Genomic DNA, 23,209 nt, shown 5'->3' on the forward strand with positions numbered 1-23,209 from the left:
TTCGGTTGGTCCTATCCCAGCTTTATTCTCATGACCCTCACATCCCAGATACAGCTCAGAGAGGGGCCCAGGTCACCCTCCCCAGTGAACGGTCCTTGGCTCTCCGCCCAGACCAGGCAGCGGGCTCTCGCGCCCACCTCTGCCCATCCCCTTCAGCTGGGGGGTCACCCAGAGCCGGCCTTCTCAGCGACGGCCGCAAGGCAGAGCCAGTACCCTGGCGAGGAGCTGCTCCCGGGGACCAGCTGTCCCCTCTGTCCACAGGTTTATCCCTGCTCCATCTCAGGGCCCCAGGGTAAGCCTCAAAGGACCTGGGGGCCCAGGCGTCCTTGTCCAAGGACTGGCTCCAGGTGGCCTGGATCCCTGAATTCTTGGGCGGCCGGAGGCCCGCACTGGGACTCCGGTAGTGAAACGACTGCACTCCCAAGCCCCCAGTCCACAGGGCGTCACTGGCTGAGGGAAGGGGTGAGAGGGCGTTTCTCCGGCTCCTGCACCTCGAGGCCTGAAGGGGAAGGCTCAGCTCAGACCCGCTCCCCCAGGAGCTCCCAGCATTTGAGGCGGCCCCCCAGGGCCCTCCACCTTCTGCCCCTCCCACCGCCCCTCGCAGCTCGCCTCAGCTCCCCCTGCCTCCCTCTAGCTGCACTGGCCACCTTGCCTGTCCTTGAACTTGCCAGGCCTTTGCTTCAGCTGTTTCCTCTGCCTGAAATGCTTGTCCCCAGGCATGTTGACAGGAAAATCTCTCACCTTCTAGTCTTTGCTCCCACTTCACCTCCTCTCTCAGGACCACCCTGAGCACTATATAGTCAAAATCGCAACCTGCCCCACCCAGCGCTCCTGACCTCCTTCCCCCTGCTCTCCGTCCTCCCCAGAGCATGGCCATCTCCTAACATTCTGGGGCTGAGCCGCCAGCGCGGGACCAAGCATGTGAGATGTGGCCCATCTGAACTTCCACGTGCTGGAGTGTAAAGTGGCCAAGGTTGTAGCAAGAAAAAATAACACAAACTATCTCGTTAATAAAGAATTAACTAATTAATTAAAATATCTCATTAATGAATTTCCATACTGATAATAGGTTGAAATGGTAGCAGTTCAGGTATAATAGGATCAGTGGTTTGGGCCACTGCCTTCGGCTCAGGTCATGATCTCGGGGTTCTCGGATCGAGTCCCGCATTGGGCTCTCTGCTCGGCGGGGAGCCTGCTTCCCTCTCACTCTCTCTGCTTGCCTCTCTGCCTACTTGTGATCTCTGTCAAATAAATAAATAAAATCTTTTAAAAAAAAATTAATTTTGCCTGAATAAAGCCATAAAAAAAAAAAAAGCCGGGGGATGCCTGGGTGGCTTAGTCATTAAGTGTCTGCTTTCGGCTCAGGTCATGATCCCAGGGTCCTGGGATCAAGCTCCGCATTGGACTACCTGCTGAGTGGAGAGCCTGCTTCTCTCTCTCCTCCCTGCTCCCACTCTCCTTGTTATCTCTGTCTTTTTCCCCATATAAATAAAATCTTTTTAAAAAATTAATTTTACCTGTCTCCTTTTACTTTTCTGATGAGGCTACTAGAAAATTTTAAATTACATGTATAGCTCATGTCATATTTCCACTAGACAGGGCCGTTGTAAATAATTATTATTTTTATGCATGTTGTTTACTATCTCCCTCCTGCACCAGAATGCTCCCTGCTGTATCTCCAGCTGTGTCCCCTGCTGTACCCCTAGCATATCACCTGGCACTCGGTAAAGGCTCACTGTCAAGTCGAGGAGTGGATGAACCACCGGCCCCAGGCAGGCCAGATACCCCCAACTCACCCTCTCCGTTAGCATCGGCTTTGTGTTCCGACAGGGTCTCGATAGAGCCATCCCACCCCACGCTGGGTCCTGGGGGAGCACAAGGCAGCTAATGGGCCATGGGGACCAGAGCAGAGGTGGGCAGGGCTTGTGCGGAGACCCAAGGGACCAGAGGGAAAGCCAAGGGGCTGCTGGGTTCAAGGGAGCTGGAGAGCAAATGGGAGCAGGGACCCTGGTCTCTCACCTTTGCCCTGGGAGGTGGGCGCGCCCAGGGGGCCCGGCCTGCGCTGTCGGAATCGCTGCCTGGGGGTGTCCCCGGGGCTGAACGACTCAGAGCTTCGCCCCACTGGGAATCTGGAGCTGAGTTTCCGCCGCCGCCCCCCTGCCAGGGTCTCATCCCGAAGGCAGAGGGAGCTCTGGGCCCGGCGCATGGGTGCAGGGGAAGGGGATCCTGCAAAGGTATAGGGAGGGAGGGTGTGTGGAGCTGTGCAGGGAGGGGCTGGGCAGAGCGGAGGGGCGAGCAGGGTGAAGCTGCAAAAGGGCAAGGACAGGAGGCTGCAAGAGGCAGGGGTAAGGTCTGGGTGAAGGAGGGTGGCGACAGGAGGCTGGCCTGAGCTGGCTCTGACACTAACCCACTGTGTGACCTTGGGCAAGGCACGTCCCCTCCCTGGGCCTGGGATAAATGACCTCTTGCTAAAGTCCCCGGCTGCTCTGAGGTCCGAAACACTGCTGCAGATGGGCAGGACGGGGTGAGTGGCAGCGGGGCAAGAGGCAGGTACGAGCTGAAGGGCTTGCAACAGAAAGGCCACGGGGTACACAAGATGAAGGGAGAGACCACGGGCGTCGGCAAGCACCGGGATGGGGATAGGAGACATGGGGTGAGGACCATCCTGGTCACTGGGCCCCCCAGACCCACCTGTCCCATCTGCCTCCCTGCCCTCGGAGAGCTCCGTCTCTGGGGGGCCCCCCAGGCTCTCGGTGCTGCCAGCCCCATCGGCCCCCAGGCGTGGCCCCCCATGGGGGCCCCCCTCCCGCCGGGGCCGCATCAGCCTCTTCACCTTGTCTGCCAACCAGCTGCCCTTCCTGGGGGCAAGAGGGCACAAGAGGGGGTAAGGCCAGGGAGGAAGGAAGGACAAGAGGGCCACGTTGGGGATGGCAAAGGCCAGGCAAACCCTCATCGGGGCCTAGAGCGGGCAGGGCAGGGGCAGAGGTTGGGAGGATCCCCGGCTCCAGGGCGTGGACGGGCCCCTCACTTGATCCGGGGCAGGGGCCCAGGCTCCAGCACTCGGTACTGGTCCATGATCTTCTCCACCAGCTTCTGCTTCTCACGGCGCAACGCATTGAGCTGGTCCCTGTGAGCAGGAGGAGGAAGGACGCAGGCATGAGGCCAGGCAGGAGGGAGCCTCAGGACACTCGGCTAGTCCGGTGTTGGCGAACCGCTGCTGTCCTGAGTCCCAGGTGGTCAGCCCCGAGCTGGGCCCCTCCACGGCCTGCTCACAGGTACTCGCGCTGCTCGCGATGCAGGTGGTCCCGGCTCTCCAGGCTGCGCTCCAGGAGCTCCCGGTTCTCCCGGCTCAGCGCCTGGACCTCAGCGAGGAGCTGCCGGTTCTCCTCTTCCTGGGCGCTCCGAAGCTCTGTCAACAGCTGCGGGGGGTGGGGAGGGGGCAGACAGTAGGGCAGGTGGGGGATTTAATGGGGCTCCGGGTGGCTACCTCCTCACCCAGCCCCCCACAGACCACTCCCCAGCCCCCAGCAGGCCGCCGCCCAGCCCTCAGCACACCTCGCATTGCGTGGTCAGCCGGCAGGCGCTGAGGTCTAGCTGCTGGTTGGACTCACGCAGACGCTGGCTCTGCACCTCCAGCTGGGCCCGCTCCAGCTCCAGCCGCGCCAGCCGGCCCCGCAGCTCCCCGCGCTCCCCCTGCAGCTCACCCCGCTCCCGTGACACCTCGGCCAGCAGCTTCTGAGCCCTGCAGAACCCAGAAGAGTTGCTCTCCGAGGGCACGCGGTCCCCCTCCCAGGCCCTGAGAAGAGCCCCGCTGGGGGAGAGGAGCCAAAGCAGGATCCCACAGGGATGGTGACTAACTCACCACCAACCCACTTCGAGGACAGGAACACAGAGACCTGGCCCAAGAGCAGCGGGGCCCGTGCCGGGGCTGGTACCTATCATGCTCGATCTGCAGCCTCCGCAGCTCCTCCTCCAGGCTGCGCTGCCGATGCCCGTCCTGCATCAGGCGTTCTCGCTCTGCCAGCAAGGCCTTCTCCTGTGCCTCCACGCTGGCCCTCTGGGCCTGCAGCTGCTCGTGCCTGGGATGCACAGGGACCGAGAGGGCTGCAGAGACCTGGGGCCGGGGCAAGCGGGCGGCCGGACTCTCTGGGGTCCACCCTCTCCTAAGCACTGGCCCCCAAACAAAGCCAAGGAGCAGAATGCTGGGCGGGGTGCCCACCACTGCCCATAATGAACAAGCCTCGGGTGAGCTCAGCCCGGAGCCCAGCCACACGTGAGGCCACGGCAGCAGAGGTGGCTGTGTTGCGTGGGGGTGCTTCTGGGCGAGGGGAGCAGGGGGGTGGTCAGACCCACCCAGGGAGTCTGCTCCACGCAGGCTGGGGGTGCTGGGGAGCGAAGCCGGGAGTCTGGGGGAGGCTCACCGGCCCTGCAGCTCCCGGTGTGCCAGCTCCAGGGCCCGCATGTTAGCCTTGAGGTCACGGTGCCGCACCAGCAGTCCCTCTAGCTCGGCCTCCTGCCGCCGCTGCAGCTGGGCCAGGGCCTCGTGATCGCGAAGCAGAGCCTGCTGTTGCCCCCGGGTCTCCTCCTGGGACTGCCGCGCCGCCCGCACCTCCTCCTCCAGCACCCCCAGCTTCCGGTGCAGCTCCTGCCCCTGCATCTCCAGCACAGACTTCTCAGCCTAGACAGGGGAGCGGGTGTGATCCCCGTTCCGAAAGAGGTAAGGGACTGGGCGCAAAAGGCAAGGGGCAGGGCAGAGGATCCAAGAGAGGACTATAGAGGCAGACCGCTGGAGCGGGGGCGACGGGGTACAGAAAGCAGAGGCGGGGTTAGTGGGCAAGGAGAGGTGAGCGGTATCACGGAGATGGGTGCTGACGCCAGGCCTTGGAGGGGAGGGCAAGAGGCACAGGGTGGCGTTGGGGGGGGGAAGCCAGGGCGGGGTAAGGGCAGGGAAAGCGTTAGGGACCAAGGGCTTGCTGTTGAGAGGGATGGAGCTCAGCAAACCCACAGAGGTGAGGGGAAGGGGGAAGACGGGGGCAGAAGGGGCAAGTACAAGGGAGCAGGGAAGAGGGGTGCCCAATGGGGTGTTCAGAGGTCAGGCACAAGGGAACAGGAAGCGCGGTAGGCTGGGAGCTAGGGCAGAGAAAACGGTGGGTGGCAGAGGAAAGGGGGCGTGAGCGAGGGCAGGGGACAGGGTACCCAGACCGCTACCCACCTGCAAGCGGCTGCTGTACTCCTGGGCGCGCTGGCTCTGCAGCAGGAGCTCCTGGGCGCGCCCCTGCAGGCTCCCCAGCTGTCCCTCCAGGTGCTGCAGCTGCCCCTGCAGAACCACCTTCTCAGCCACCAGCGTCGCATTCTGCCCAGAGGGGAGTGGGGAGTCAGCAGGGGGCAGGCCACTGGGCCAAACCCCCCCTCCCCGTGCCCGCCACGGGCAACACTCACGCTGCGCTCCACCTCGATGAGCCGCCCACTCTGGGCCCCCGGGGTCCTCGACTCGGCGTGCCCATCCGACCCCAGCCCCTCGGGGCCCCGGCGCAGCTGCAAGGAGAGGCCCCGGGAGGTCATGCAGGAGCGTGGAGGAGGCCTGAGGATGGTGCGAGGACCTAACCCAGGGGACCCTCACCCCTTCGGGCGTGCCCCCGCCCCATCCCTCCATCATGGGTTCTCCCACCCCCGCACTCCTGCCTCCCGAAGGTCCATCTGTCATTCTCTATCTGCCCTGCTCCGTGTCACTCAGTTCTACAGCATTTTCCAGCCTCTCTCCACTCTGCTTTTCCTCTGGGCCCCGGGTTTCAATGCCACTTCCCCCCAGCCGAGCCTACCAGGGGCTCTGCTGGGGGCCCACTGTCCCCTGACACCCCGTGTTATGGTGTCCTGTGTCCTTGCCTGCTCTTGGGCCTCCCCACACCCCAGAGCTGAGCCCTGAGCTGGGAGCCTCAGAAACGATGGTCAGCCAAGGACAAGGGCAGTAACCGAGATCACTCGGGAGCGGGGAGGCCCTGGAGAAACACAGCCGAGCAGAAACACCTCCAAGCGGAGCTGCCGGGGTATGTCCACCGGAGGAATGAGGGAAACAAGGCTCCAGGGCCCCAGAAGACTCCAGGACCTGGGCAGAGTCCGCCTGACCCCCAAGCACGGGGCACTCTCCAAGATGCCCCCAAATGGGGCACAATGCAAGGGACGGGCCAAAAATCAAGGGGCAAGACCAGCACGGGGCTGGAGGGACCGGAGCACGCGCAGCCCTGGACGTGGGCAGGCAGGATGGAGGGCGGGGTAGGACGAGGCTGCCGGGCTCTGCCTGCCTCACCTGGACCAGCTCCTCCTCCAGCTGCAGAGCCCTGGTCTTGAGCTCCCTCAGGGCCTCCTCCTTGCTGGTGGCCGCCGCCTGCAGCTCAGCTTCCAGCCGCTGTTCCAGGCCCTGGTACCTGTCGGGAGAAGCCGTGGCACCGACCACTGCCCCGGCCCTGGCTGCGCCCCCTCTCTGCCCCGGGGCCACACCCCCACCTCTGGTGCTGGAACTCTTGTTCCCGCAGAAATTCCTGGCGCTCCCGGGCCGCCTGCTTCAGCTCACTCTGCAGATGCTCCAGCCGCGCGCCCAGCTCCCGGCTCCGTACCACGGCCTTCTCCAGCTCCTGAGGGCAGGCACAGCAGGCTCAGAGCGGGAAGGGAAGACCACCGCCCTCCCCAGCCTCCCCCCATCCTTCCCCAGGGAGGGCCAGATGGCGTCTGGAGACCTAGTTTTCTGTCCTTCCTCCATCACCCTAGGCAAATATCTTTTTAAGTAGGTTCTCACGACCCTGAGATCTAGAGTCACGTCCTTTACTGATGGAGCACATCAGGCGCCCCACCCTGGGCCAAGATCTCTAACCCTTTGGCCTTCTACGCCTCCATCTGTAAAATGGGAACAAAGCCTGGCCACCTTGCAGAGTGACCAGAGAAGAGCTGGGAGGTAAGCCTGGCGGCGGGGGAAGGAGGCCCCTGGTCCAGGAGTCGGAGACACTCGCCAGGCAGAGCGTCTTTACCTCTCTGAGCCCACGGTTCCTCGTGCGCCCAGTGGCCGCGAGCCGTGTCCTACGTGATGAGGCCATGCTGGCCACGAGAGGGAAAGAGGGATTTAAAAGAGGCAGACAGGAAGAGTGCCCTGGGCCACAGAGGGATGGGGACGGAGGACAGGAACTGGGTGAACGTCAGGCCCAACCACAGTGGGGGCTGGTGGGTGGGGAGAGATGCTGCGGGCCAGGCCAGGAGTCCTGTGGCGGTTGGGCCGCACCATTGCGGAAGGGGGCAGAGCGGGATGCAGAGACAGACCAAACCATTCTGAGGTGGGGGGGCCCTGGCAGGATGAAACCACAAGCAAGGGCCTACTCGGACCAGCTGCCTACCAAAGCCTGTCTCTGGACACCAAGTCTACCGCTGCTGCTCTGACCTTCCTAGGTTTGCAACCCCACCGAGTCTCCCCCGGGGCTACTGTCCTTCTGAACACCCTTGGCCACTGCCTCTCACGGGAAAAACTATAAGTCCCATGAGGCCCTGCTGCCTTTTGGCCCACATTCAGGAGAGCCCAAGGGCTAAGGGTAGAAAGAACAGTGGTACCCATGAAGAGACTTGAACCTCGGGCCAGACCCCAGAACTGGCCCCTTCCAGGCCCTCGGCACCCTGCCCCCACTGCACCTCCTGCCCTCCACCCAGCCCACAGGGACAGGCTGCCTGGCCTCAGGTTGCCTAACCTCCCGGGTCTAGCCACCTCCGCCTACACCACACCCAGTCATCACCAGGAACTGCTCTGCCCAGGAAATGTCACAAAATTCCCCTTTGTCCTCAGGCTCTTCCACAGCGCTCAGTCCTGGGAGCACGCCTTACCCTCACCTGCCCTGCCCGCCCTGCCCGCCTGCTGGCATCCCCATTCCCCAGCCGCCGCCCCCCCCACATTCGCCCGGAAGGCAGGTCATCTGAATTCGAGCTTCCCAGGACAGGAGACAGGTTAAGGAACGCGCCCCTAACGGCACAGCCGGCTGGTCGGAGATCTGGGCCAGAAGCCAGGTGTGCCCGACAGCATGGCTCAGTCACATCCTACAGAGTGAACCCCAGAGACCCCCCTCTCCACCTACCTTCCCACCCGCACCCCCATCCCCCCACTCCCCAGCCCTGCCCTGCCCTGCCTGATGCCTCACCCCGGGTCAACCCAACAGGGTGTTCCAGCTCCTCTCCGCCCAAGGGGGCTCTCAGCAAACGACCCCTTCTTTCTGAATCTCGGGGTCCTCATCTGGACAACAGGGATGAGACTGGAAACTGCTCAGCTGGAAGATTCCATTCCTAGTTGTGCACGCCCCACCCCTGCAGCACAGGGCCCCGGGCCTGAACACCCTTCCCATCGCCTCCTAGCCTCCTCCGCTTCCCCCAAGGGGCCTCGCAACACGAGGACCTCGCGACTCGGCCTCCCCTTCAACATCCTGCTGGGTTTAAAGGTCATGGCCCTCGTGTAAAGGCCATTGAGATCATTTCCTTCCTAAGAACCACCACAACTCCTTCCTCCGCTTGAAAGGAAGATGAGGCCCTGCCCAGTATGAACCTGCTGGTGAACCCCCACCCGTCCGGTGCCTGAGCATCCGTAATGCCTTCGGGTCTCCGCACATGCCGTTCCCTCTAAAGTGTCCTTCCCACCTAGTGGGAGCCCGACTGTTCCTCACACCCTTCTCCGAAGCCTCCTTGCCTCCACCCCAGCACCAGCTCCCTCTCCCGTGGCCTCCTGCACCCTTTGCAACAGGTCTTGGGGCACCTGAGTGGCTCAGCTCCTTGAGTGTCTGACTCTTGATTTCTTAGGGTCCTGGGATCGAGCCCCAGGTCAGGATCCCTGCTCAGCGGGCAGTCAACTTGTCTCCCTCTTCCTCTGCCCCTCCCCCTGCACTCACTCTCTCTAAAATAAATTTTAAAATCCTAAAAATCATATTAATAATAATCAACATGTCTTGGGGCGCCCGGATGACTCAGTCAGTGAACCATCCGACTCTTGATTTCGGCTCAGGTCATGATCTCAAGGTCGTGGGATCGAGCCCCTTGTTGGAGTCTGCTTGAGATCCACTCCTCCCCTCACCCCCTGCCCCTTTCCCCCTTCTCTCAAAAATAAAAACAAATAAATAGATCTTTTAAAAATATAATTAACATGTCTGGAGCCTTTGCCCGGCATAAACTAGGCTCATCACACAGTTACCTCCCTTGGTCTCCCGAAAGGCCTGAGACAGCAATGAAGGGTGCCCCCCATTTTACAGAAGGAGAAATAGGGTGGAGGGGAGTCGGCTCCCACAGTCTGAGAGCCAGGACTGAACCCCCAGGCGGTCCGGCTCCATACCCACACTCTTATCCCCTCCTACAGCCCGCCCCACCAGACAGAGGGGACATCGGTCCCGTGTCCTGGGCCCAGCACCTCTTGGAAGGCAGGGGTGGACTTCGCCTTTCTCTCTCCAGCCCCAGTAGGTGCCGAGCGCTCTGGGGCCACTGATGGAATTGATAACCCAAACCCCAGCAACTGGCCCAGAACCCTACTTCCCACCCCAGGCTGTGAGCCCCGACCTACCTCCTTGAGGGCCTGCTTCTCCCTCTCGGCCTCCTGCAGGTGCCGGCGGCCATCGCTCTCCAGCACTTGCAGCCGCTCCTCCGCTGCCTCCGCCCGGGCCCTCAATCTGGGCCCCTCGCGCTCCCACTGCCTCCGCTCTCGGCCAGCGGCTGCCAGGGCCTCCACCAGGGCCTCCCGTTCCCGCGACACGGCCTCCAGCTCCCGGCCGGCTGCCTCCACGGCCTCCCGCAGTCGAGCCTGCTCCCAGGCCTGGGCCTCCACCTCCCGATGGGCCTCCGTCTCTGCCCTCCGGGCCTGAGCCAGCTCCTCAGAGAGGCGGGCAGCCTCCGTGCCTCGGGCCTCAAGCCTCCGGGCCTGAGCCTCTAGCTCTGCTCGAAGGGCCTCGGCCTCTCGCCTGAGTTTTGTCTCCTCCTCCCTCATGGCCTCCTGCTTGGGGACACCACCAGCCAGGTTCTCCCCTGGGATGGGCCCTTCCCAGGTCTGGGCCTCCAAGGCCCCTTCTGGCTTCTGCTGGGGATTTTGCTGGCCTGGGTCCCCAACCGTCCCCTCCAGCTTCTGTTCATGCTCTCTGGCCTCTCTCTGCCCTTGGGGTAGGTCCAGCCCTTGGCCTAGGGTCTCCTGTTCCTCCAGCTGCGCGTGGAGGCTGGGCTCTGAGGGTCCAGGCTTGCTCGCAGGACCCTCCTGTCTCAGCACCTGACCTTTGGGCCCTGACTCTCCAGTCTCTCCTCCCAAGAGCTCGGCCTGAGTTTCCACCCCTGGACCTTGAGGGGAGACCACAGTGCTGGGAGTCTGAAGAAGGGCTCCATGGCTGGCCTTCTCCAGGCGATCCTGTGTTGCTCCAATGTGGCCTGACTCCTGGAGGGTCAAGTCTGAGGTCTGGGGGGCCGTGGCAGTCATCGGGAGGGGCCTTTGTATCACCTGGGGGTCTGAATCAGAAGCCTGGGGAAGCACAGCTACTCTCTCCAGGGCTGAGTCTGGTACCGGGGAAGCTGGGCCCGAGGCCTCGGTGCCTTCATCCCCCACCTGGCCAGCCAAACCCTGGGGTCGCACGTCTGAGGCCAGGCAAGTCTGGGGAGCCGCATGCAGCTCTGGGACCAAGGAGTCCTCGCTCCGCTCCTCCAGCAGGGGGTGCTGAGGGCACATGAGAGGAAGGGTCAAGCCCCCAGGAGGAGGCAGGGAAGGACCAACTAGGATGGGTGGGGGAGGGGACTCACCTGGCCCTCAGGCTGCCCCCGGAGGCCCTGCAGCAGGGCCCGGAGCTCCCGATTCTCCCTCTCCAGGGTCTGCAACCGCCCAGCCTCTGCCTCTCTCACTTCATCATGAAGTGAGGGGGCTGCTCCTGGCACAGGTGCTGGGACAAGGAAGATGAGGTTAGGACCCCTCCGTACCCTTGGCCAAGATCCCTGGTTCCTCCCCCCCCTTGGGAAGAGAATGAAGTCAGAAGCCATCCCCACTAGAGTTGCAGGAAAACGGGCAGCCAGCCCCACAGTCCCAGCCCCTCCACGGGGGCCCTACCCACCCTCGCACGGAGACCCCAGGGGCGGCTCCAGGCTCCGCTGAAGCTCCAGCTCCAGCTCCACGTTCTCCTCTGCCAGCTGCTCCACCTGATGCCGCAGAGTGTCCAGCTCCTGGGGGCGGGGCAGGGTCAGACAAGCCTTGTCCACCGCGGCCAGGCCAACGTGTGGGCTGGATCACTAGGGCAAACAAGGAGTCCGGGGTCCTAGGGAGCACTAGAGAACTCTAGGGGAAACACTGGGGTCACCAGGGGTCACAGATGACACTGACTGGGGGTCACTCGGGCCATCTCACCGCATGAGCCTCGCCCAAACGGGTCCGCAGCAGCAGATTCTCACGCTGAGCCTCGTGCAGCCTAGCGCAGCGCTCTTGAGAAGCCTCCAGCTGCTCCTCCAGGAGCGCCTTGGAGGCTTCCAGAGTCCCGGAGAGAGCCCGTTCCTCCTGGTGGGGGGAGCAGAGACAAGTGGAGATGTGATGCTGCCCCCCAAGCACTCCAGGGCCACAGACCCTGCCTTCCCTCCTTCATCGGACCCTGCGCCCACGTGCTCTCCAGGCCCCGCCTCTCGCTCCCACCTGCTCCTCCCTCTCCAGGATCCATCCAGGTACCACTTCCTTAGCATCTGGCCCCGCCCCCTCCGATGTAGGCTCGGCCCCTTCTCCCCGAAGAACCCCCTCCCAAGGTGGCATCCCTCTAGGCTCCACTGCAAAGGGCGCTCTCCAGACGGTTCTTCGCCAGTACTCGGCCCCACCCTCCTCTCCAGGACCTACCCTTACCTACCGCCCCCACCTCTCCTCTCCATCTGCCCCATTCTCCAGACAGCCTCTCCCCAGACACCACCTCACCCATTTCTCCTAGCCGCGACTGCTCTGTCCATTAGACCCCGCCCTTTCTTCTCCCGGCCCAAATTCGCTTCCCCTCCTGGTCCACCCCGTCCCCAGCAAGCCCCGCCTTCAGGCCCCGCCCTGAGCCCCGCCCCCTTCAGGCCCCGCCTCCCGTCTCACCTCCAGCTGGCTTTTGCAAGCCTCGGCCACCTGCAGCCGCTCGCGACAGCGTCGCAGCTCCTCCTGCAGGCGGGGCAGGCGACCGGCCCGCTCCCGAAGCGCCTCTACCTCCTCGCGATACAGCTCGGCCCGCTTGGCCTGTCCTGACAGCGCCTGGGCCTGAGTCAGACGGTGCGGAGCTGGGGACGGCCAGCCGGGGGCCAGAGGGATTAGGGGAGGGGAAGGAGCCCGGGTGGGGGCAGGCGATGGGACAGAGGAGGCGTGAGGAGAGGGCTAGGGAATGCGGCAGCAGCGGCAGGGAGCATCTGAGCGCACCTCCTGGCGGAGCCGTCGGATTTCGGCCTCCAGGCCCTGCACCTCGGCCTGGGAGTCTAACAGCAGCTCCGCCTTCTCCTCCCTGGAGAAAAGGGACGCTGGAGGGGCCTGGGGACCCAGAACCCCCAGGCCCGATGCCACCACGTCTCCGTCCACGTCTAATCGCCCCTCTCCCTCCAGGGCGCTTCCGATTCTGGGGTACTCACAGCTCCTGCCTCAGGCGCCGCAGCTGGGCCTTGGCGTTGGCCAGCTGCAAGGCCAGGTGGTGGGAGGAGCCCTCTGGGGGAGTCCTGGCAGGAGCCTCCGGCAACAAGGGGGCCGGCTCTCTCTCCAGCAGCAGTTCAGCCACCCGCTGTGGGAAGTTGAGGGTCAGAAGCCAGAGGGAACCCAACCCATGCCCACCCTCCAGTCACAAGCCACATCTAGCTCTTGCAGCTCTGCTCGTTGAAGACCCTCAACCCCAACCCCCATCCCCCGCCCCCCCATATCTGGAGCCCCACAGTCCTCCCATTCCTCCACCTGGGTCACAGTGTCTCCTACCTGGGCCCCCATGTCACGCTCCCGCGCCAGCCTTAACAAAGTCCCCAGCAGGCTCCGGGACAGCATCTCCAATTCTGGAGGCTCCAGCTCCCCAGGCTCAGGCCCCGCCAGCGCCAGCACCACCCCTGCCCCCGGCTGGGTCACCTGGGCAGGTAGGGAGAGCGGTTCAGCGGAGGAAGGAGAGGGGCAGGGTGCCCCCAGATGGCAGTGCCGGTCCCAGGCTCTCGACCAGCCCAAGTACCTCCTGGATGGCAGCAGCCAGCTCACTCTGGACCTCAAGGCCGAGGCCCTGGATGTGTCGGATGAAGAGTTCCCGGTGCTCACACTGCGGGGAGACGCGGCGGAAATGCTGGCACAGGAAACCTCCACGGCTTCCGTGGGAGCTGGACCCTACCCTGCCCTGCCCTGCTCACCTGCACGGATGCCCCCAGCAACAACCGAAGGATGCCTTCCAACTCCTCCGCCGCCTCCTCTGCGGAGCACAAGCCACAGAAAGTTAGCCGTGGGGCGAGGGGATAGAAGCAGGCAGGGGTGGTAGGAGAGAGCACCTGAGAAGGGGTCAAACCCCAGCGTCTGGAGGTCTGGGGGTGGTGACAGGATCAGCAGCTGCAGCTCCTCCTGGGGACAAAGGAGACAGGACCTAGGAGTGGGGCCTTCCCACGGGGGGCCTCCCAGGCTCGGCCGCCCCTTCCCAGCCCCTCACCTGGTAGAAGTCCCGCAGCCGGCTCCATAGGTGGTTCAGGTTCCGCACCCGCTGGGATGCAGGACCGTCTCGGCCACCGACTACTCGAGGTCCCCCTCGAGAACTCGGAGCTCTGTGGGCACAGGGAGCTAGGTGGGACGGGGGGGACAATCAAGGCCCCACCTCCCCCAACCAGGCCCCTCCCACCAGCCCTCAGGCTCCTCCCAGCTGCTTGTTGTGGGAGGCGCCACCCCCTAGGCTGGCCTGTGGTTTCTTACACGATGCCCAGCACCCGGAGGAGCAGGGCCCCATCGCTGAGATGCAAGAACTTCTTCTCCGGGCAGAGCGGCCCCTCTCCTTCCTCCTCTTCTTCCCCCTCCGGCACCTCCGCCTCTCCTACCAGGCCGGCCAGTCCCAGCGCCTGTGGGGAACAGAGACAGATCAGCCGACTGGGTTAGGAACTCCCTTACCAGCAGAGTGACTCCGGAGCCCCTCTGACCAGCCTCCTAAGCCCACACAGCCTCCTCCTCACCTCTTCCCTGAATGTCCCTGGCCCCGGGGTCTGGACTCATTTTCCTGCCCCACGGCTACCTCGACTTCTCCAGCCCCACATCTGTGCCCACCCCTGCCCTCAGTCCCTACCCCCTCCCCACTCTGCCGGACCTTCGTCCAAACCCAGCCCCAGCCGGTCCTGGCTGCTCACTTCCCTTTCCCGGTCGCCTCCCACCTGCCCCCTCACCCAGGTGGCCAGGCTCCCACTCAGGAAGTCTCTGAGTCTGGGCCCCTTGCCCCCATCCATGACACGGTCAGGGTGTGGGTCCCGCTGTGGCAGCTACACCTGCCCGGAGAGGAAGAGGAAGTTCCTCTGGTTGGGGATCCCGAGGCCCAGCCACAGACAGCCTTTGCAGCTTCCTCCTTCCGGGAGCAGGCGGGCCTCTGCACCCCCAGAGTCCTGCCTCGGCCCCCACCTCACCACCCCATATCCTCTCAGCATCTCTGCAGAGCCGCAGAGCTGGCCCAGAGGTTAGCAGGGGAAGGTGGGCTCAGGGCCATCCCGGAGCGACTTCCGCAGCTCTCCTGGTGCAGGGGACAATGGCGGGAGAGTCCCCCACCCCTCTGGAAACTTGAAACTAAAGAAGAGGACCTCAGCCTCTTGTCTTCCAGGGCCTCTGCAAGGACGCTGGGCCTCATGTGGTGAGTCTGGGCGTTCACACCTGCCTCTTCTGACATGCCCGGCTTCGCTTTCCCGTCGGTGTTTCTCAAGCTCACCCAAGCTCCACTCCCGACCCAGAAGCCTGGAGAGGTCAGGATGCTGCCACCCCGACAAACCTCTAAACCCCAGCCAGGAGGGAGCCCCCCTCCCCCGCCCCACCCTCCCCACCCTCCCCACACCAGACTGAGACAGGACATCTGACCTCACAGGTCTCCATTTCCCGTCTGAACAAGAAGTGGCCTGGACTCTGGCCTCTGAAGGAAGGGGTGTAGTGCAGAAGCCTTCAGCATGTCTCCTCCTCACCCCCCTACCCCACCCCCGCACTGCTGAGACTCCCAGCATGTCTTGTAGACAAACAGGCCAGGAGGACCTCCCAGTTCCCCGGCGGCGCCTTGCCAGACACAGCTAGATGCTAGGGCGTAATGAAAGCCCCCGAGTGCCTGCACCCACAAGCCTCAGTTCACCGGGGAGATGACCCCCCAAATCACACCCGCGCTCAAATGTAACATTGCAGCTATACCATGTGCATGGACAGTGAAGGGATTGACTCCTGGGATGGTCGGGGAAGGCAGCTTGCAGGGGGGGCCATGCCAGAAAGCTGAGACGGGGGATGATTGGGTGAAGCAGACAAAGAGCGGGGGAAGAGAGAGAGAGCAGGAACAGCATATGCAAAGGCCTCCCCCCCCCCCGCCCCCACCCCAGCAAGGCCAGAGATTATTCATGTGTCATGGATTCCAAGACACTTTCTTGCTCCCACTGAAATTTCCCAATCGGGTTACACAGTAGAGTTGCAGGACTGGCTGGCCACAGTCCCGACAGAGTTGTCATTGCCCGCATGCACCCACACTTCAGAAGCAGCAAACCCTGCAGAAAGCAGCTCCGAAGGAAGCCCTGGAGGCAAGAACAGAGCCGGCACTCCCTTAACCCCAGGACTCAAAGGGTGCGAGGCCCCGGGGACAGCCGGCACTCCCTTAACCCCAGGACTCAAAGGGTGCGAGGCCCGGGGGACGAGAACCAGACTTGTCAGAACAGTCCCCCAAGCTGAAGTCCAGAGCAAAGCTGGCTTGTGACAGCTCTGGGGCTGCGGGTTTCAGGGTTGTCGGATGGATTGTGGGGGTGGGCTGCGCTCCGGGACTCACCATGGCTCACAGGGGAGGTGGCGGCGAAACACACAGACATCGCGCCTCGGTCTCTGTCGGATTCTAAATGGGAAGGAGTTTTCCGAATACCGTAAACCAATTTATTTTGCTTCTATTTTCCCTTTTATGTGGGCCTCCGAATTACATATGAGAATTTCTGTCTAAGTCATAAAGAGCTCCTTCGGGAAGTATAAAATAAAGGTTCTAGTGATGAAAGAGACTTGGGACATAGTCAACCGGCAGCACTCTTTTTTGCCCTGAGTGGCATCTTTTTTTTTTCCAATGGATGACATCTTACATTTGATGAAATATGGGGTAACAACAACCGTAGCACACAGGCTTCCCGGCAGCCAGTCCTGGTTACAAGAACTTGACGCTTGGGACATCTGAGTGCCTCAGTGGGTTAAACAACAGACTCTCAAAAAAAAAAAAAAAAAAAAAACAGACTCTCGGTTTCGGCTCAGGTCATGATCTCGGGGTAGCGAGATCAAGCCCTGTGTCAGGCTCCGCTCTCAGCACAAAGTCTGCTTGAGATTCTCTTTCTCTCCCTCTCTTTCTAATAAATAAATAAAGGGGCATCTGGCTGGCTCAGTGGGTTAAGCATCTGCCTTCGGCTTGGGTCACGGTCTCAGGGTCCTGGGATGGAGCCCCACATCGGGCTCTCTGCTCAGCGGGGGGGCTGCTTCCCCTTCACTCTCTGCCTGCCTCTCTGCCTACTTGTGATCTCTCTCTCTCTCTCTGTCAAACAAATAAATAAATAAATAGATCTTTAAAAAATAAAATAAATAAATAAGGGTGCCTGGGTGGCTCAGTTGGTTGAGCAACTGCCTTCGGCTCAGGTCATGATCCTGGACTTCCAGGATCGAGTCCCGCATCAGGCTCCCAGCTCCTTGGGGAGTCTGCTTCTCCCTCTGACCTTCTCCTCTCTCATGCTCTCTCTCACTCATTCACTCTCAAATAAATAAATAAATAAAATCTTTTATAAATAAATAAATTAAATCTTTGGGGAAAAAGGTAAAGGGCGCCTGGGAGGCTCGTTTGGTTAAGCATCTGCCTTCAGCTCAGGTCATGATCCCAGAGTCCAGGGATCCAGCCCCACAGCAAGCTCCCTGCTCTGCCGGGAGTCTGCTGCTCCTTCTCCCGTGCCTACTGGCCCCCTCCCTGCTTGTGCACCTTCTCTCTCTGTCTCTCTGTCAAATGGATAAAGTCTTTTTAAAAAATTAAGCTTACTGACTCATTTGTATTGGACTAACATGTGACGTAAGGACTCAGAGTCTTCAATTTACAGAGGAGGAAACAGACCCAGAGAGGTTACGAACTTGCCCAAAGTCACACAGCTATTAAGTGTCAGAACCAACTAAAGGAAGGCAGTGGGGTCGGCATGTCAAGAGCAAGGAGCTCATGGCCACAGCGACCCAGGTCTTACCCGGCAACGGGAAGGCATGCAGGCATGTTAGCAGAAGAGCTCAACCACTGGTCCACCCTCCTGAGACACATCTAGAAACGCTGAGAATCCTCTCAGAGAGTTGTTAGGAGGATTCCATGAGCTGGGCCCCAGATGAAGCGTTCACTAAATGGTCCCCCGTGTGGTTGTTATCTTTAGTATTAATAAGATCAACGGTCCATCCAGATTTGACCCCCAGTGGATTTTAGCTTCTATTTGCAGCCCTGCCCTCCTAAGGACTCTGGCCCCGGAAGTCCTTCCAGAGCACCCGCTCCGGGTTAGCCAAGCGCTGTGACAGCGCCTAATCCCTCCACCGCCCAGGGCCCCTGCCTTGCTCAACACCTCCCAGGCACACCCTTCCTCAAGCCTCAGGGGCCGGCACTGTGGCACCCTATGGCTTTCACACCTGTCCCTCCCCACACGCCCGGCTACGTCTCAACCTTCTTCTCTGACTTGCTTCAGCCAAGTCAGGCCCAGGGAGGCTCTGGGGAGATTGGAAGGGAGGGCCGGGCCTCCCCAGCAGATGACAAAGCGATCCCGGAGGTCAAGGCTCGGTTAATCATTGAGGGATGTGTGTCAGGGTCTAACAATCGTCCCTGGCCTGTGACTAGATTTTTCCCTTGAAAATTGTTCTCAGACACGTGGTCAAAGGTGTTAAGAGCGCAGAAGGATGGGGCGCCTGGGTGGCTCAGTCAGTGGGGCGTCCCTTGACTTTGGCTCAGGTTGTGGTCTCGGGGTCCTGGGATCGAGCCCCACCTCAGGCTCCCTGCTCAGTGGGAAGTCTGCTTGAGGATTCTTTCTCCCCCTCCCCCTCTGCCCCCATCACCCCCCCAATAAATAAATAAATAAATAAATAAATAAAATCTTTTTTAGAAAAGGAAGAGTTGGGGCGCCTGGGTGGCTCCATGGGTTCAAGCCTCTGCTTTCGGCTCAGGTCATGATCTGAAGGTCCTGGGATCGAGCCCCGCATTGGGCTCTCTGCTCAGCGGGGAGCCTGCTTCCCCCTCTCTCTGTCTCTGCCTGCCTCTCTGCCTACTTGTGGTCTCTGTCAAATAAATAAATAACAAATCTTTTAAAAAATAATAAATAAAATAAAAAAGAGTGCGTAAGGATAGAGGAGAAATCGAATCTCTCCCTCATGACTCCCGACCCCTCCTTTTTGCTCCCCGTGCTAGCATGTTCTGTGTCCTTTCGGAGATGCAGCTGCCCATGTCTGTCTCCACACACAGGGCTGTGCTCCTCCATCCTTCTCGAAATATTCTACAGTCTCCTTCTTTTCCGCTCAGAACCGCTGGCCTCGGCCTTTGTAACGGCTGTGTGGTACTCTACCGTGCTGCTAGCCCGTCATCGTTTAAACTGTGTCTCGCTGACGAATATTTTAAACGTTTGTGGTGCTCTGGTGACTGCCTTTCTCAGGTATGTTTTTCTGGCAGGTTTTTTTCAGGGTTTTTTTTTTTTAGGATTTTATCTATTTATCTATTTTGAGAGAGAGAAAGAGAGCGCACACATGTGTGTGAGGTGGGGGTTAGAAGTGTTGGGAGAGGAACAAGCAGATCGGCACTGGGCGCTGGGCATGGAGCTGGACATGGGGCTCGATCCCACGACCCTGATACCATGACCTGAGTGGAAATCAAGAGTCTGACGGTTCACCAGCTGAGCCCACGCCCCACCCCCGGGCACTGCTCCAGTAGTTTGTTTTTTTTTTTTTTTAAAGATTTTATTTATTTATTTGACAGAGAGAGATCACAAGTAGGCAGAGAGGCAGGCAGAGAGAGATGGGGGGAAGCAGGCTCTCTGCTGAGCAGAGAGCCCGATGCGGGGCTCGATCCCAGGACCCTGAGATCATGACCTGAGCCGAAGGCAGAGGCTCAACCCACTGAGCCACCCAGGCGCTCCTGCTCCGGTAGTTTTAAGGGAGTTCAGTTTCCACTATGGCCGGCATGGGGATCCAGGAGGCAGGCAAGAAGCAGAGAAAGACAGACAAATAGACAACATAATCAATGGCAGTCTCCTCCCTCGGGGCTCAGTTTCCCCATCTGCACAGGTTAAGAGTGGGAGGGATACCATCTCCCAGTTCTCTTCTGGTTTTGAATTCTCTGGATAGCCCCGGTCCAACCCCAAGGGCCAGAGAGGCAGGAGGGCCCTAGAGTCTATGGAAAGCAGAGCCCAGGGTGGCCAGGGCAAGGGGTGGCCAAGTCCAGCCACAGCCTGGGACCAACCAGGTCAGAGGGCAACTTCTGCCCCTTGCCTACAGCAGGCCCAGAGCCCCACGGGGCATCCCTGTAGTCTGGCCAGGGCCCAGTTCCCTAACCAGAAGGTTCAGGGCCCTAGGCTCAAGAATTAAAAACAGAAAGACAGCCTCCAGGAACTTCTGGGCACCTGGGCTTCTGGTGTCTTGTTTGGGGGACTCCTTCCTCCCCACCCAAGTGCTAAGAAGGGGTGGTTTGCTGACCCACCATTTGCGGGTAGAAACAGTAAAGCCAGAGTTGGGCAGGAGCAGAAATGCTCCGTGGGGTGGCCCGAACCAGCTGCCCAATGGAAGGAGGCAGCAGGAAGCCAGAGCCAGGGAGGGCGGGACCCAGGGCCACCTGCCCAGGGCTGGGCCAGGTCCCCAGGGACTCAGGGCGCCACCTGCAAGACGTGGGTCCCGGCAGCTGAAGAGAGCATGACACCGCACAGCCCCCCACCTGACACCTGGCTTGCTCTCCCCAGGGCGCCCCCACACTCCGGGGGGGCACCTGCCCTCCCTCACCCTGCCACTCTTACCAAGGCCCAGTCTTCCTGGCAGCCTCCACCCAGCGCCCAAAGAGTCTTTTCGAAATACTGACTCACCACGAGCCTCTCCTGCTTAAAAACCCTCTGGGGCCTTCTCCCTGTGCTTTCAGTCAAGTTCTAACCCCGCCCTGCCGGGTGGGCCCAACTATCCACCCAAGCTCAACCCTGGCTCCTCCCCATGACCTCTGTCGCTGAGCACTCCCTGCTTCCTCAGACTCCCACCCTGGACCCCTTCGAATTTGCTGTTCCTCCAACCTGGAACTCCCCCACACACGCACCCTCCCTCTTTCCACTCTCTGGCTCCTTCTCACCCTGCTGGTCATCCTGCATGGCCTGTTTCTCGGAAAAGATCTTCTCTTTTCTAAAGCAGACCCCAGGGGCACCTGGGTGGCTCAGTCAGTTAAGCATCTGCCTTCAGCTCAGGTCATGATCCGGAGGTCCTGGGATCGAGTCCTGCATCGGGCTCCCTGACCAGCGGGAGTCTCCTTCTCCCTCTCCTTCTGCCCCTTCCCTGCTCATTCTCTCTCTCAAATAAATAAATAAAATCTTATAAAAAATAAATAAAAAAATAAAGCAGACCCCTGTCGTTTTCTCTCCTAGACTTACTCCGCTCTGCTCTGCATCTTCCCTCGTCCCCACGGTGCCGAGCCACGGAGACCACGATGATGAGGAAACTGACACACAGAGAGGTTACGTCCCTTGCTTAAGGCCACACAGCCAGGAAGAGGCACAACCAAAAGAGAGAAGTCAGCCAAAGTCCTGTTTTTGAGCAAATGAATCCCTATGTCAGAGGTAAGGAGAGGGAGGCTCAGAGGGGTACAGGGGTCAGTAAAACAACGGCAACCCCACAAGCTGCACCACCGTCTCTGTTCCCCACTGCCCTGTGGGGGGCCAGTGGAAGAGCGAGGCTGGAGCCCAGCACCCGGTTAGCGAGCGCAGGGAGAGCGGCGCCAAGCCCGGCCGCTGCCAGCCTCCCTCATAATTAAAGACACACGCATGAAAGACAGCGCCAAGATACCATTAAATGCCCATTAAGCTAGCAAAACTAAATCCAGAGGGTAAAGCCCGGATTGGCATGCGGCGAGGAGAGAAGCACACGCGCACACCACTGAGGGCTGTCACAATGGCCTCAGAGCTTCCAGAGACCAATAAAACCTCCAGAGCCCAGTGAGCCAACACTCCAGCATTGCGGAACACGCCCCGAAGAAGGCGCCCAGGAGGAAACAAAAATAGAAAGTCTCTGAAGCCGCCCCTGGCCAAATACCGGAGCCACCCGGATGTCTACCAAGAGAACCAGCTAAGCCAGTGCTTGTGGACAAAATCCCCCAATCTCTGCCGCCACGTGGGCCGCTCAGCCCAGACCTCGCTTCCCTCGCTCACCTTTAGGCTTTGGCAAGGCTGTTCCCGCCACTTAGAACGCCCTTCCCACCTCTGCTCACCAAGCTGGCCTCTGGTCACCTTTCAGCCCGCAGCTAGAAGCCATTCCCCTTGCCGTATACCCCATGGCGGGGCGGGCTAGTGGCCAGAGTCCTTCTGCTATTCCCCAAAGACCCCAACCTGAGCTGCTCTGTCCCAGCTCCCCCTTATACACTGCAAGCGCTCATCGGGGGTCTGGCACCCCTATGGGGCTGTGGGCGCGTCGAGGCAGGGACCAGAGCTGCCGGAGCACGGCCAGCTCCACTAGGACGGGCCCTCGGAGCCTGGAGTCCCTTCTGGAGGTGGTGTCCGCAGGGCCCGTGCCTAGCATGCTCACTGCTGGGCTTTGGGGACACCGCTGGTTGCAAGACACTTGATATGACCTCAGGGGGATGGGGGGGCAAGCAGAACCCTCCAGAAATCCGAACACGCCTTTCATAATTAGGATAGGCACATGTGTGTCACTCCTCTTGAGAGAAGTCGCTGAGATTCAAGATCCATCTTCGTGGCGGTGACGGTCGTACAACTCAGTGAGTAAACGAAATCCCACTCAACTGCACTTTTAAAGAGTGAATTTTATGATATGTGAATTACATGTCAAAAACCTCTCCATCCTTGGGGCGCCTGGGTGGCTCAGTGGGTTAAAGCCTTTGCCTTCGGCTCAGGTCATGATCTCAGGGTCCTGGGATCGAGCCCCGCATCGGGCTCTCTGCTCAGCGGGGAGCCTGCTTCCTCCTCTCTCTCTGCCTGCCTCTCTGCCTACTTGTGATCTCTGTCAAATAAATAAATAAAATCTTAAAAAAAAATAATCTGCTATGGTCAAATTTATACTAAAACAATGAGAACCAATATTCAGGAAGCTAGAGAAAGGATAGCTTTCTCTCTCTCTCTCTCATCCTTCATTTCTTTACTGTTTCCCAAAACGTGTCCTGAGCAGGGCACCTTACCTGTGTTCAATAAAAAACAAACAAATGAACGAACAAACAAAACCCTCCCAGCTCGGGGCACCTGGGTAGCTCAGGCCTCTGCCTTCGGCTCAGGTCATGATCCCAGGGTCCTGGGATTGAGCCCTGAATCCGGCTCTCTGCTCAGCGGGGAGCTTGCTTCCCCCCCTCTCTCTCTGGTTGCCTCTCTGCCAACTTGTGATCTCTGTCTGTCAAATAAATAAATAAAATTTAAAAAAAAAAACCTCCCAGCTCAAGCGGGGAGAATCAACACAAATATTAATAATACGGCCACCTGGTACGCATGTTTATTAGACCAAATATCCATCCATCCACCAGATGTTATCCAAACTTCTCCCCAAGTTGTATAAACACATGCGTGTGTGCACACACACCCACAACACACACATGATCTTCTCTCCCCACTGTTACTCCTCAACATTCGCATGGCCAAACCCCAAGCATGGGTTCGCTCAGGGTCAATATCTCCTGAGGGTAGGACCTGCATAACTCCAGCCCAAGGTCTGGGCCAGGAATGACCCCAGCCCTCCAAACCTCTCCTTTTCTCAGAAGCTCAGGTCTGACACCCAAGGGCCTGGCCAAGACTCCCCCCGGGGACGCTTTCCCAGCTCCTTAACCTGCGAGGCTTCAGGGGC

General features: G+C 60.3%; 1 protein-coding gene and 1 long non-coding RNA gene across 5 annotated transcripts; one reads left to right on the forward strand and one right to left on the reverse strand.

Moving 5' to 3' along the window:
• On the reverse strand, positions 1-16,044 carry CCDC88B (coiled-coil domain containing 88B). Of its 4 annotated transcripts, none has more exons than XM_046016787.1 (27): positions 15,975-16,044; positions 13,901-14,043; positions 13,644-13,755; positions 13,489-13,558; positions 13,354-13,412; positions 13,182-13,265; positions 12,941-13,084; positions 12,607-12,752; positions 12,401-12,482; positions 12,086-12,244; positions 11,378-11,524; positions 11,088-11,196; positions 10,783-10,919; positions 9,569-10,699; positions 6,502-6,629; positions 6,305-6,422; positions 5,440-5,535; positions 5,213-5,353; positions 4,422-4,678; positions 3,936-4,079; positions 3,556-3,742; positions 3,274-3,419; positions 3,029-3,127; positions 2,692-2,858; positions 2,020-2,226; positions 1,797-1,865; positions 1-499 (listed from the first exon to the last, which is right to left on the reverse strand). In XM_046016787.1, the coding sequence occupies exons 1-27, from the start codon at positions 15,975-15,977 to the stop codon at positions 444-446; spliced, it is 4,341 nt and encodes a 1,446-aa protein (XP_045872743.1). In that variant the 5' UTR covers positions 15,978-16,044; the 3' UTR covers positions 1-443. The 4 variants fall into 4 exon arrangements, with proteins under 4 accessions (XP_045872743.1, XP_045872742.1, XP_045872741.1 ...); XM_046016786.1 differs by lacking the exon at positions 15,975-16,044 and adding an exon at positions 14,362-14,484 and having other exon boundaries at positions 13,489-13,555; XM_046016785.1 differs by lacking the exon at positions 15,975-16,044 and adding an exon at positions 14,362-14,483.
• Positions 14,580-22,290, forward strand: LOC123949371. The gene is made up of 3 exons (XR_006820047.1): positions 14,580-14,816; positions 20,794-20,985; positions 22,055-22,290. It is a non-coding gene; the product is annotated as an uncharacterized LOC123949371 (long non-coding RNA).
• Positions 22,291-23,209: the final 919 nt, after the last annotated feature.

The sequence above is a fragment of the Meles meles genome, chromosome 8 (genome assembly GCF_922984935.1).
Source record: "Meles meles chromosome 8, mMelMel3.1 paternal haplotype, whole genome shotgun sequence".
Classification (NCBI taxonomy): Eukaryota; Metazoa; Chordata; class Mammalia; order Carnivora; family Mustelidae; genus Meles; species Meles meles.